The sequence below is a fragment of the Cygnus olor genome, chromosome 4 (assembly GCF_009769625.2).
Source record: "Cygnus olor isolate bCygOlo1 chromosome 4, bCygOlo1.pri.v2, whole genome shotgun sequence".
NCBI classification, from domain to species: domain Eukaryota; kingdom Metazoa; phylum Chordata; class Aves; order Anseriformes; family Anatidae; genus Cygnus; species Cygnus olor.
The window spans coordinates 34,458,055-34,472,525 of NC_049172.1; the positions used below are offsets into that span (position 1 = coordinate 34,458,055).

The 14,471-nt window shown below is 43.4% G+C and overlaps 1 protein-coding gene across 3 annotated transcripts in view; it reads left to right on the forward strand.

The window, feature by feature from the left end:
- The window catches only part of NR3C2 (nuclear receptor subfamily 3 group C member 2), a 201,872-nt gene that overhangs the window by 176,992 nt on the left and 10,409 nt on the right, over positions 1-14,471 (forward strand). For all 3 annotated transcript variants that reach the window (XM_040554765.1, XM_040554766.1, XM_040554764.1), the window contains 2 exons: positions 7,451-7,581; positions 11,777-11,934. In XM_040554765.1, coding sequence (XP_040410699.1) covers positions 7,451-7,581; positions 11,777-11,934 — 289 coding nt within the window. The remainder of the gene's footprint in view (positions 1-7,450; positions 7,582-11,776; positions 11,935-14,471) is intronic.

Below are 14,471 nucleotides of genomic sequence, written 5' to 3' on the forward strand. Positions count from 1 at the left end.
GATTTTACATGTAACTTGGCATAATTATGCTCGCTCTCTGTCTTGTCTCAGCATGACTTCAGGACATCCACAGGGCTTTTGGGAGGGTGTCTTTTCAGTTCCCTTAAGGTCCTTGGCACGAAGGGTTAGGATAGAGAAGAGGTTTGTCCCTTTCAAGTCTCTGTTTGAACATGATGCCACTTTAATCTTTCTGCAGGTTGGTGAGTTGCTTGGTGGCATCTCTAAATGCCTTTCGTATTCATAGTGCTTCCCTTCATCACTCCCCTGGTAGAGTTAAATATTTATCTTCCAGATGAAAAGGCAAATTAGAAAGTAGTTTCTGCAAACTGGTATGAGAAGAAGGCATGCCTTGGCTGACTTCTAGAAAACACCAGGCTTTGCGTGACAGCTTGAACAAAGTCTTGATTTCTCAGATATTGTCGGTACAAGAAGAGAACTGCTGCTGCATGTGGAATAGAGCAGTATTTATGCTGACGAACCACTGCAAGTGACAATGAGCCCTTGCATAATGGATGTATGAAACGATACCAGTGGGTACCATTTCTAGCTAACGATAACTTTCTCTGATGAACTTTAAAAGTATTTATTGTCATGTGTATGTTATCATTGCTTATTATTGAATGTGGTTTTGAAAAAGCATTTTGGTAAAGGCATAATTATGTATTTTCTCATTTAAACTGTGATTTGTCTCTTTCAGAAGGCAAATGCAAACCAAAAGAGAGTATTTGGTATCAGCGTTCTATTAACTGCATAATTAACTGTTAATTGCAGCTGATACTTGAGGCTTTTTTTGCTGTTAATGTGTTTGGAATTGTAGGGTTACATAACTGGGTGATTATTAAGTTTGATTTTAACACAAGTTTTCTGTTATTGATTGGAGCTGAGGCTCTTCCTTTGCAATAATTACCCACTAAGCTGTTGCCAGCTCCTTGGCTGATAGGCACAGAGCAGGGGAACACTTAGCTAAACCTTTAAAGCAGCTCTGACTCCTTTGTATCGGTTACCTGGGGTTATATTCTCCAGGAGCACCAGGAGGAGTTTCTCAGCAGAAAACTTTGATTTTCAGAATTGGCTCCTTTAAGTTCAGTGTAAAAACTGGCAAGTTTGTATTCCTGGCCGGCTATGTCTGTAGAGCTGTCTTCATGTGAAGTGACCTTCCTTGTCCACCAGCGTTCAGCATTGCTCCTCCTCAGGTAGGGCATGGCAGAGGGATTTGGGGCAGTGGGAGGGGCTGAGATGACATTTGGTGGCAGGTCTCGCAGCTTACATTTATCCATGGCCAGTTCAGCCGACTGCAGGGTAAGAGCTGAACTCTTACAGCCAGGGGAGAGTGTCGGCTGCCTTCTTGGTCACAGGGGGAGGCCACTGACAGTACCTAAGTTGGGGTGTTTTATTTTTGTTGGCTCACTGGCAAGTTAAAAGAAAAATGGGCACAACCCAAATTTCTGTGCAGTTGAAACTGATGACAAAACATTAATTTTAAGAGGATTGGTTGCCTGCTTTAGCTGTTAATGCAAGGTAACATATCTTTTTCTTCCTGGTGGCTCTAAAGCTCTACGGGTTGAAGGCAGGATGTTGAAGGGAGTGTTTTCATCTCTTTCTGCTGTGGCTTGCAGAGTGAGCAAAGGCTAGAAAGTGCTGAATCAGAAATAAGTGCTGAATGAAAAGTCATGATTGAATTTTGTCTGAATTCTGCATGTATTTTGGCTTGGATTTTGATCAGTGCAATAACTTAGTGATGCTGCTCCAGCACTGCTGACTTTGGTTGCATTTAAAATGGCTTCAAGATGGGAAACAGGTGTCTGGGCATAGGCCACTGAGCAGAATGATGCACGGCGTGCTTGCATGTGTCGCCGTACACAAGGCAGTGCAGTGATTGCCCCTTTGCATGGAAGAATAGGTTCATTTTGTGCTAGGTAGTGTCATTGCGTTTCCACTGATTCTCATGATGGAGTTGTTGAAGTAAAATAGTCCATCAAGAAAGAATAAGTTGCTGTTATAATAATATGTTTCTGCCTTTCTTACCGCAAGAATTTCAAAACATTTTCCAAACAAGGGAACCCCTCCAAAAGCAGGTAAGATAATTCAGTCCAAGGGCTTTTCTAATTAGGTGGCTCGAGCAGCTGAACAAGGGACTCTGTGAGACCATGTCCCTGGTCTTTTTCCCATTTATCTGCAGTTTGCCTGCCTTGCCAGGAGGGTGTCTTATGATGTTTCACTCCTCTCTCTGCCAAGTTCAAACTGACCCTGTCTGGCACGGTGGAAAGCATACCTTGCTTTCTGATGTTTCCAAACTTGTTTTGACCTTCAGGCCTTTGGCAGGTTTTCTTCTTGGGTTTGTTTTGTTTGTTTGTTTGCTTGCTTTTGTTACAGTATAATGTGCTGTCTGGATTTTCCTGAAACTATTTTAGATGATGGACAAGTTTCCAATGAGTACATTTTAGTCTAGCAAAGGAAAGGCTCTTGATTATAAAATTGGAAACAGTTCCTACAGGGAAAAAATGTAAAATCAGGAAGCACAAAGTGATCTTTGACATCAGGCTTTTGCTACAAGCATTACTAGGTCTTTTCCTAAGTCTTTTGTGAGCAGCAGAGGCCAAGGGACTAGCTCAGCCTGCATGTTTGTTCCTTTGAGGTGCTGTGAAAGGGGGATGTCTTTGCCCAGTTTTTCTCAGCATTATCAGCATGCCACTTGAGTACTGATGAATCTTCAAAATACCCTCCACAGCTTTCTTTGCTTCCCTGACTGGGAAGATGTGCAGTGGTTTTGAATAGAGTCTGTGAGAAAGTAAATAAATCATGATTTCGTTTGGTTTGGGGCTGAGTTTTGCTTTTTTAGTGAGTATTCCTTGATGTGGGGGTTCTTCTATTTGGTTACAGTCAGTAGAGTTAGTTTCCCTCTTCAATGAGATTTACAATACTCATCTTTATGATGACTTCATAAATTATAAGTTATTTATTCATAACAAGTTCTAGCTGTACAGCGTGCCTGTAGTTTCACAGGTCTTGGTGTGGTTGTTGGGTTTCTGTGAAGGTCGCATAAAGACATTAATGAGATATATGGCTGGTTTGGTATTTAGGATGCCTTAAATAAATCATTTTCTCCTCCTTCCCAGCATGACTGCTCAAGGCCAGTGTCTCCATTGTAGTCAGGTGGCTCATCCTGAGGCAGTCTGGGGCATCGGTCCCATTTGTGTCAGCTGCTCACCCATTCACTTGCCCCTGTGCAAAAGTGCAGCTGTTTGCATGGAGCAGGGCTCAGAAGCAGCTGCTGGGTTCATTTGCCGTGTTCTCATTCACGTGTTCAGCTCTCTGTGGGTAGATGAAGATGAACTCGGCTTAGGTTTTGGGCTAGTACCATGGAAGTTGGTTCCTGCGCAGCTTGCCTGCAGGAGGAAGGTAGGAGATCTCGAGTCATCATGGGATGGAGAGCAGCCGATCTGGGAGAAGAGGGGATGTACAGATGGCATGGGGTTAGGAAGAGATCGCAGATGAAGTGGATAGGGAGAAGGCAAACTCTTTAATAGAAATCAAAATGGCATGGGGGAAGTACCTTGGACTTTCTTCTTAGGAGCATTTGCTGCAGTTCATTGGGAGAGACCCAACAACAGTAACAACCTCCCTCTTCCTGCCAAGGCATTGGCCATGGAGGGTTTCTCCCACTGAGGCACCTTCCTCATCTTCCTCCAGTGGAAAGGAAGGAAAAGAAGCTGCCTTCCCATTCCAGCGGGGATGTGGTGAGCCATTTTGTGACCGGTTAATACAGGGTATTCGTGACCAAGGAGGCTCTGCACAAGCAGACTGAGGTAGGGCAAAGCGGTGGATGAGGGGAGTTGCTGTGGTTGTGTGCGGCCGCTCTCGCTGCCCCCAGTGCTGAGGCCATGGGAGAGGTCAGGCAGGATGCAATCCAGGCATTACATTAAGCCTGTAAGGAGACACACGGGGAACTTAAGATGGATTAACTTAAGGTGTAAAGTTTAAATCATATTATTATGAAGGAGGATTAAGCTAAACTGAGCTAATGACACCACTTCTGAATGAGTATCCACACAGCGGATTCAGAGCTTTGGCTCCACGCCTTTTATTACTTAAACGTACTTACCTTCTTGAATGTCCCCATAAAGATACATGCCCCTGTATTCCAGGTGTTCACATGCTCCATTTTCTGAGAGTAAATATGCTGTGTCAGAGGTAAATCTGTGTTCTGTTTTGTTTTTTCCCTTAACTAAATAAATATGTATTATTTTAGAAATAGGGCAATATAGGATTCTGCTTCACGTTCTCCCCACAGCTGTAAGGGCATTTGCGGAGACTTGGTGGTATTTATTCTTAGATAAGGCCTTCAGTAAGGAAGAAATAACTTTGCTCATATTATGTCAATGTGCCCTGATTTCTGTGTGCTTCATCTCTCTTAATATATGAGCTGTTTCTGGGCTGTATGTTGTTGTTAGCCTCATGGTATTGGGTTATCTGATGTTAGCATCCACATTTTCCAAAAGCTCTACACCCTCTTGTTTTACGTTGTGTGGATTAAAATCTAATGCAAAGTTAAATACTGTAAAGTCCCACAAAATGCTTATCTGATGTTAAACAGTCATAAACTGACATAATTTGTAGTTAGTAATAACTTGTAAATAAGTAATAAATCAACTAAATTGATTTTCAGGAAGGAAACTGACTTGAAATTTTACAGCTTTGATGTATGCTAAATAAACTGCTTAGTAACTAGTTCTGTGCATAATTTTATCTCTCTACAAAAAATACCATCAGGTCTTCCTTGAGGGTAGACTAGGGAGATCAATATTTGCAAGTAGATAAAGGACTAAACATTTAAAAGACAAACAAAAAAGCACCCAAACACATAAAAACTGACTTTTACCAGAATTCTTCTGTTTAAGCACTCATCGCCCATAAAAGCAAAACAAATACAAAGAAAAACATCAGTGATCAAATGTAAAATGTCACAAAACATGCAGTGCAAGGTTAAAAAAAAAAAAAAAAAAAAAAGGTTTGAGTCAGGAGACTTCTAGGTTAGCTGTCACAGAGAGTGTTTTGCCTCGCTGTTTAGTGAAAGCATGAGAAACCTGAGACAAAACCTCAAAATGTTTCATTTTATTTGCTGTGTGGCTTGTGGTATCAGCTGAAAGCTCTGGTGCTTCCCGTGTCTGTGGAGGTCAAACGGGGGCAGAGGGTGGTGGGAGCTGCTTCGTGTTCTGAGGCCGGAGAAGCTGTCTTCTGTGCCTGGGAAAGTAACGGTGGTTGTTGTCTTGAATCCTGCTAGTCCTTAGGCTTCTGAGGTGTAAATTCATCCATATTTATAAAATACAAATGTCCCTATGGCATTTGCCTTTCAGCCTCACTGTGCATCCTTTGGAGCCTCGCAGGAGAGGTCAGTCAGGAGCCACGCGTATCAGTGTCCTAGAGCTGGATTTGGTTGTTCTGAGCAGAGGGAGGGGAGCAGAAGCAAGGAGATCACTCTCTGGGGTCTTTCAGGGTCTCACTGCGTGTTAACAGTGTTAAGAGTGCGAGTGGCATCTGTAAGTCCTCTGCAGCAGCAGCGGGGGCTTTTCTCCTTGTGCCTTAGTGGAACCAGCAGCGGATGCTCCTCTTCTGAAACTGAGGGCCAAGTGGTATTTCAGTCAACATTCAAAGGCTATTTTCTTCTATTTGTTTTCTTCCCTGCAGTCTATGATGCACAATAAAAATAAATAAACATGGCATTTACTACTACTATTAAAAAAAAAAAAAAAAGCTGGAAGTTCTTAGTCCCAAGACGAGGGTGGAGCGGGGGAAAAGTGTAGAGCCCATATAACAATGGGGAGTCCGTTTTATTAGTATTGAGGAGGAAAATAAAATCTGCTCTGGCAGTAGTGAAATAAAACACCAGGAAGATTACGTAAGTCTTTGTTTGCACACAGTATGATTCTTCTCTTTCACCAGCCAATTTGTGTATTTGAAAAGCCAGTTGCTTGGTTAAAATAATTAGCTGAACTTCATCCAGTTCCTCAATTATGTGAAAAAAATGTTTGCAGAAATACAGACAATTGTTGTTGAGCAATTAAAATAATAAAAAAAAGTAGTGGTCACTGAGCAATTATAGCACCTCATCTAAATACCCACATGTATATCTTGGTTTCAGAATGAGACTGGCAATTCTCAGTGACTCTTTGCTTTAACTCTTGTGGTTTGGGATAGCATATTTAAAAGTAACAAATTCTGCCTGAAATTTGTGGTGGATATAGGTTGGGCTGGAGCTGCCTGTGAGAAGAGTTAAGAGCTGAAGCTAAATGTATCAAAGTATACTGAAAGAAAAAAAAAGTAAACTGAATACAAGTCATGCACCCTCATTATTTTATGATGTGACATGTAGAAACCTGTACTAATGGCCAAGATCATCGTATTATATACTCCTTCATTCATACTCAGATGATTATTTTGGAAAAATCGTACACAATTTTTATTGCATTTCAGTGTTTGAATATGAGACTATTGCAATAATTTGTCTAATAATTCCCTCAAGGAGGTCCAGGGTAGTGCATTAACAAAAACTTCAGTGGCTGGAAAATCATTTCTCCTTGTTCCTGCATGTTTGTCCTTGCAGCTAGACCTCATGTATTTTCGGGCAAAATAGTAATCAGAGATTTTGAACAGAGGTTTCTCGGGAAGGATTGTGAGAGTGCTGCTGGCTGATGCACTGGTCATCCCAATAGCTTTTGACTTCAGTCTCCTCGGTGGATATGAAGGCAGTAATGTCATGCGTTGTTCTTCGCTTTTGCTAAAACGCTTCCCCATTTTCCAGACCCACCCACTGTATCTTTGCAGGACTGTGTCATTCAGGCAGATGAGAGTCGCGCTGTTTGCTGGCACGGTGGCGACCTGGATCGCCAGGCTCTGCTGGCTGGCGGACCAGGCGTGCATCAGCCAGTGGAGCCCTTTACCATGGGTTCTCAGCGCAGCTTTCTGCATCCTTGGTGGCTGTGGCCAAGGCTGTCAGCCCTCCTCCACCACCCTCCTCCCCCAGTTCATCTCCCCACCAGACACTTCCAACACCCGTTTCCACCCATATGTGGACAGATCCGAGGTGTTTCATCAAAAAGGAGCGCAGGTTCCCCTGTTGCACTGGCTCTGACCCCGCTAGCAGGCTCATCTCCATGTGCCAGAGCAGAGCTGAGCAAAGGCTGGCAGTTCCAGCACACCGTAGCCACGTGCAGTGGCGTTTTCTGCCAGTGCGGGAGCAGGCGGCTCCCTGGGGCTGGCGCGACTCCAGCTGTGTCCCCAGCTCCCTTACCTGACCTGACCTGAACTTTGTGCCTGCAGTTTGTCTTGCTGACCTCCGTGACCAGTGCTTGGTTTCCAGGTCACGTCTCTCTTTCCTAATGCTTGGGCTGCCACGTACCCTTTTTGTCCTCATGTGTTTATCCTCTGGATTTTATATTTTCTCTCTCTGCAGGGAGCGGATGCGCCAGTCTGCTATGTTTGAGCTGTGCCAGGGGATGCACCAAATCAGTCTGCAGTTTGTTCGCTTGCAGCTCAGCTTTGAGGAGTACACCATAATGAAAGTTTTGCTGCTGCTGAGCACAGGTAAGTTAGATTCGTAGTTACATGGGAATACTTGAAAATTTTCCAACTCACAAAGAGGTGCAGTGGTTTTAAATGGTATAACAAAAGAGCCAGATTGTTTCCAGCAGGGCTGTGGGAACAACCTGTGTATATGTCATAGGATTTACCAGCAGATCTCTCTATCCATTAGCATGGGAAGGGTCTTTGTACTTTGAATGTCTCATGTGGATTGGAAGGGCAAGAGTGGCAGGACAAAAGGCTTTGGCCCCCTTCTCTATATGGAAATGGCTCGATTCAGCCAGGTATACCAAGAAAATGCAACTGCTGCCTTGTCCTGTACTCTGGGGATTCAGGATAAGCCCTGACTCGACACTCAGAGCCACTGGTTTGGGTGACTTAACAGCACCTTCAAGATCAAAAGATGTACCGAATTGAGAGTGGTAAGCCCTTCTGTAGTGCTCTGAAAGTTTAATAAATGACAGTGCACGCTTTATTTTTCTCTCGAGTGTCATGCTTTGAGGTTTTTTAAGATGGGAAATTACATCTCGGTGTTCATTACAGCACCATGTAGTAATTAGCAGATCATTTGATCTTCTCATGCTAAAAATATTGAAAAAATCCCAGTCCCAGTACAATTGTAGAAATACACAGGCAGTTTGTATGTTACTTTTCCATCAGTCTTGATGAAAAAGCCAGTTAGTGTAAACGAATTTTCTGTCCGTATAATCACGTTCCTTTTTTTGTGGGATTCACTCAGTGCCATCACCACGAGATAACCCATCAGTCTGACTGACGGGCGTTCGTGATGTCACCTCAGTGAGCTCACTGGGCAAGAATTCCCCTGGGGGAGTGAGGCTGGATGTGGCCCTGAGCAGGGATGGGAAGAGCAGGAGATCAAAGGGGCTGCTGCCCTTACGCTTGCTTTCACTTGCAAGCTATCAGCAGCAGGAAGCAAGCCCAAGGGTGCCGTCAGCAGGGCCAGGGGATGTGCGGGCTGTGGCTGCACAGAGCAGCTCCCAGTTGGCGGTGAGCAGAGGCCAGCACACTCTCTGAGATCCTGTTGTCTTCTCCCACTGGGTTGTCACCCCACTGTCCGCCCCAGCAAGCTGACAGAAGAAACAAATCGCAGGCGACACATGTCAGTGACGTTGGAGGGTGCACTGCTGGAAGGCTCTCGTTGCCAAAACCACTAAAGGACTCGAGAGTGGGTTGATGCAGCAGCCGATGCAGACACCCAGGAGTGTCCTGAAGCCCCAGCAGTGGCATGGGCACATTGGTTGCAGGCAGAGTTAGGTGCCTGTGAAGGGGTCTGTGGCATCCAGCCCAGATGAGTGGCAGCCCCTCCAGGCGAGGCGGTGGGACGGGCACTTTCTCCTCTCCGTCAGACCTCGCCCGTCCCACCCTGCCAGTAGCACTGCGGTTAAAGTGCTTGCCTTTGAAGGAGGACGTGAAGCTACAGTTCCCGTCCTGGCTGGAAGGGATTTGGATCCACTAACAGAAACCTCCTGGGGCTGTAAGTTTCTCGGGCTCGGCTGTCTGTCTCCCTCCCTCCCACTGAAGCCATTCCAGCTCCCCGGAGTGGGGCAGTGACTGCAGGGGAGAGATGGCACTGCAGGGCTGACCCCATGTCCCCCTGCTGACTCCATGTCCCCCTGCTGACACAGATCTTCTGGGACCTGACGGTCTTTCAGGAAGCAGCTAGCAGTGCTTACCTTGATGTGCTTGGGGGATTTAGCTCCCAAAACTTTCTTGAGAGCACATCTGGATTGGCGATGTGGCCCTGCTACTTCTTAACCAGCCCTAAAGGGGGAGAATATTTAGAAAGAGAGCCTAAAGGCATTCTAAAAATGTGGCATCCTTTCTTTAAGATAGGTATTTATTATTCTGCCCTCTTGAGAGTGTTAAGTAATGACTTTAGTTATTCTGTGAAATCTGCTAGGCAAGATCAGCCTTGCCAATTAACTTTGTCTAGCTGGTTCCCTTTGAAACACACACGATGGTCACTAGAAGACCTACTAAAAATAATTTGTTTGGGGAGAATCGGGATATTTATGTTGAGGGAGAGAAAGAGGGGAGAACAAAAGAGATTAACGCAGTGATAAAACCCAGAAAGTGCCATGTGAAGAGCAGCAAACCTAGTTTCTAACGATTGCACCTTGATATAATGTTATGACAGAAAACACCAGGTTCGTTTTCATTTTTTATTGAACCATGTGATGAGCAGAGTACAAGTTATTTTGAAACTTTCATGATGACCACATCAAGGAAGTTTCACTCCATTTACATGTGGAAGAAACCACACATTACAACTCAATTGTTTTCTTGCTTTCCACAGACCACAGATTTTGGGAACTTGCCAAAAGCATTGCTGCATTTAATAAGTAAAATCAGAAACACTGGGCAAACCTCCAGAATTTCATGTTTTGCTTGAGTTCTCTTTATTTGTGGTCTTTCTTTCTGTCTTAATAATCTGGCTGGGGTGACGGTATAATAATTTTCAGACAGAGCAGTAAGATGCGTAGTAGTAGACAAAGAGTGGCTGTAGGGCTGTAGCAGTCTTAAGCAGCACTTAGGAATACAGAATTGTGTTAAAGGAACTGTAAAGCCCATGCATTTTGTGTAAGGGCCAGTGTATGCTCCAAGGGCTTTACTCATTTTGATTGATGTCTCTATATTCATTTGGCTTTAACTGAATTGGCACATCTGTTTCAGACAGTTTCTTTTTTCTGTCAGCCGAGCAACTGAGATATTTGGCATCTCGAATTTAAAATTTAAACAGAAAAGAGCAAAGGCAGTGTTTACCAAGTGGTGGGCAGGTTGGAACTGTTACCTCCTAGGCTTTTTCTAAAGATTCCTCCTTGTGCCCCTGTAGAGCACTTGGTGGTCGCAAGTCCTTGCTGCTCACGTGGTTGTAGAGCTCCTCCTTGTTCCCCATTGCTAAATTGCTCTGGTAGATACTGGTGACAGAAGACAACTGGTGCTTTTTCTTAAAGCCTCTCCACTTGAGCAATTTGGGTAGTTGTTACATGCTTATTATGTGATTACAGTGAGATAGAAGGCAGTCTACAGGATTTCGAAGAGAAGGGAATGGACGATCAAGACAATTTCTGTCAAGATGTTAAGTCAGAGTAAGCTAAATTGGAAGATCACCCCTTTTTCCTCTCCTTTTTTAATAAGTAACTTCCCATTCAGCTTACTCTGACATAGCTTTCCAGTTCGCGTAGAAAATAAGCTCACTCCTGTACAGCGTAGTATTTTATTTTATTTTCCTTCCTTGGACTAGAATTAAGAGACACAGAGTATAAAAATATTTGATGGTTAAGCAATACTCAACCAATACAGGTATTAAAACATCAGAACATTTTGTGTAATGTTATTAATAACCTCTTAAGGAGTTTCCTAGAGCCCTGATCCTATAAGCTATTCATCTTTTTTTGCAGAACCCCCTAGAGTGCAAGAGTATTTGCAGTCTGTAAAGAAACCATGTATTTGCTTTTGTAATTAGCGTTGCTGAAATCAGCTGTAGTAGAAAGTATCAAAACTCTAGTTTTAGCCCATTTGTGAAATGATTCATTTTGCAGATGCACACTTTGACAGGACACCAGAAATGCTTGTGTTAAAGGCTGCAAATGTGTGTCTGGTAAATCCCTGGGTCAGGATGCCTGTTTGGAAAATAGTCTTCTGTTTCACGCAGAATAATGACTCTGTTTGTTCTAGGTGTTATGCAGACGCTTACTAACACTCAAAGAAATTTTAGATGGTACTTGATGTGACTTGTTCTAGCATTTCCACACGTAACAGTTGTAATTCTTCCCCTCCTCCCCTAAGTGTGGGAAATCATTCAAGAATGATAAATCACATCTTCAAATTCTAAAAAAGTATTCTTGATCCATCTGGGTTTTTTATGTTGTTGTATGTGTGTGTGGTTGGGCTGTATTAAAAACAGTTTCAGCATGAGGATAGCATGTGTCATATTTCTAAGATGCTGTCCTGTGTCTCAGCTAAGCAGTCTGCAATCACAGCTCTGTAGAGGATGCCTGAATCACTTGAAAATCTGCATGATGTTGTTGATTCCGTACCAATGTCTGTAAAATTATGGACGTTACTTCAAGGTTTAATTCTTTCATACATTAACTAGTGTAACTTTTTAAGTATGCACATCAAAAGAATAAGCAATGCAGTTAATATTAATATAAGACTGTCTTTTTAATGACAGTTCCCAAGGATGGTCTCAAAAGCCAAGCTGCATTTGAAGAAATGAGGGCAAATTACATTAAAGAACTAAAGAAGATGGTAACTAAATGTCCAAGTAACTCTGGGCAAAGCTGGCAGAGATTCTACCAACTGACTAAACTCCTTGACTCCATGCATGATGTAAGTATAACTCCTCAGGGAGTGCAGACAAGTTAAGCAAAAATCTCTCCATTAAGGTAAACCAGTAGATTTTAATTGTGCTAACTCACAGGGAGGAAAAAAAAAAAAAAAAGAAAAGAAACCACAACACATTTTTAAAGGAACATCTGAGAGAAGTTGTTAGCAGACAAATTTAAGGACAATTGCCAAGTAAAATAAGAAAATATAAGTCATTAAGGGCTGGGTCCTGCTGTCTGCTCCTCTGTTGAATGGTAGTGTGTTCTCCAGTGATTCACTGAAGGTCAGAGGCTATTCAACAGGAGAAATGGTGTTAGCTCTGGCCCAAAGTTAGACATGGTGCGAGTGCACCACGCAGAGTATCCCTGAGTCATTTCTTGCTGAAAGGTGCTGGATTAGTGTGTCACGCATCTAACATGCCTGGTGTGCTGATAAATGTTGAATTAATTTGCTGATCTTTTACAGCTGGTATTCTAATAATGATGACTTTAAAAGATATTTTTAGACTTTGAAGCCATCTTGTGTATTTGAAGCTTTAACTGAGCTTTTCAAGTATAAGATGCACGGTATTGTTAGGTTGTTATTACCACCCTGTCTCATTCCAGTGTGAGGTGTTTGTTTTGTATGCGTCGGGTGTGAGATGTAATTAATGACATGGGAAACTAAAAGTTTAGTCCCGAAATGACAAGGCTATTGGTGCTTCAGCAAAAAACGACTCGGAAGGGTTGTGGTGGGTGCCTGGTGCTTGGGACCAGCTCGTGATTTCAGAGCACGTGTCTAACATTGAGCTGTTGAGCTGGGAACAACCTGTTTCTGGCTGATAAAGTGGTAAGTGCAGAATGTTGCTTCTCCAGACATGGAGAAGCATCCCACACCCTCCTTCAGAGGAAGCCAGTGGCCCAGCTCTGATGTTCTCCCCAACCTGAGGGGTCTCCAGTGCCCCACATGAGTACACATCCTCTCTGAAGCTGTGCCATGGTGCAGTGAGTGATGGGGGGCTCTTGGGGCCAGAGATGGAGCTTTAGTCAGGTCTGGGTACAACAGAGGGGTTGTCCCAACAAGCAGAGGCTGAAACATGGTAGCATGCAGTGATGACCTCCCAGTAACAACTGGTAAATGGCAGCAAAGGAAGAAACTGGTCTGCTCCATCCTGGGTGGGCAGGAAAGTAAATTTGCTGCGTGAAGGAACTACAGCACTTGCTTTCAGAGCCTGCATATAAATGTACTTCTTTGTACTCGACTTAAATTTCATTTTTGTAGAGACAGTACAGTACAGTGCACTTCAGGTCAAATCTGTATAAGAGCCCGAGGTCTGTTTACAGAATGTACATATGGAATTATTTTTCAAATATTGTTCTGTTGTTCATTAAAACATTGAAAATCTTGGTGGGAGGCAGGGAGAGTATTATTAGTACTGCAGTAACAGCTCATTCTTCGGAGATCGGGTTTCACTTGCTCTGTGCCAGCAAAGGAAGTTGTAGTGTTTCAGTGGAAAGAAAGGGGATGGGTGATAAAATCATTTGCAAGATGTTCACATCTGAACCTCAGGGCACTTAACAAACCCCTGCATTTAGGTGGTTTTCTAACCCTCTTGAGAATAGGTAGTGTCTAGGATTTGGTTTTAGGTGGATGTGTTTGTGTGGTGAAGGTGACGGGCTGGTAGAATCACGCTGGCTGGGAATGCCACAGTGTCCTACAAACATTTTCCAAAACACAGCATTAACCACTGGAAACTGAACTAGCCAGAGGAGAAGCTCCTTCAGATTGTTCTTGTGTTTTGTTTAATCTTTAATTAAGCTATTTTTGTGTTACTTTTGTTTTAATAGAGCGCTCTATTACAAAGGACTTTGTAAAGAAAGTCCTACTGTCAGCATTCTCCTTTAAAAAGACCAGTTGTCTACACAACAGTGCTTTCTTTCAGAGGTGTTATTTGAGATGTTCAACAAAGACACTTGTTTATTTTTCCTCTCTAAAACTGATTTTTCGCTTCTCGGTGTTTGAAATCCATCAGAATACATTTAGAGAGGTGATAACATTAATGAGAAGTGAGAATTGCTCCTCTCCCCCCACTGCCAGGTAGTGCAGGATTTCTCCGTTCTGTCCATGTAAATGCAAATTTTCTGCTCGGTCCCTTCATATAGGAGGAATGCTTTTTCAGCCGTCACCTGTGTATTTTTAACTTACTCCATTATAATTTTAGAGAATCAGAATATATTTGGTGCTGAGCATTCTAACTAGAGCTGAAGTCCCGTGTTTATATGCAGCTGTAACTACAGCATTGGCATTTACAGCAGACGCCCGAAGGGACTTGTGCACAGTTCATGCTTATGCAGTCCTCCCGCTGCCTCCAGCTTTTTCAGCAGAGCAGAGCAGGGCAGCATCTCGCCATTGTGGAGTTCACTTCACCTGAGCGAGGCAGCCGACAATAAAGGAATACTACTTCTTTGCACCTTCACGCTTCCTTCTATCGACCTTATTTTTAGATAGACTTTCTGAGGGCTACGTGAAATGAACCACATGGGAATATCAGGTTACGGGCT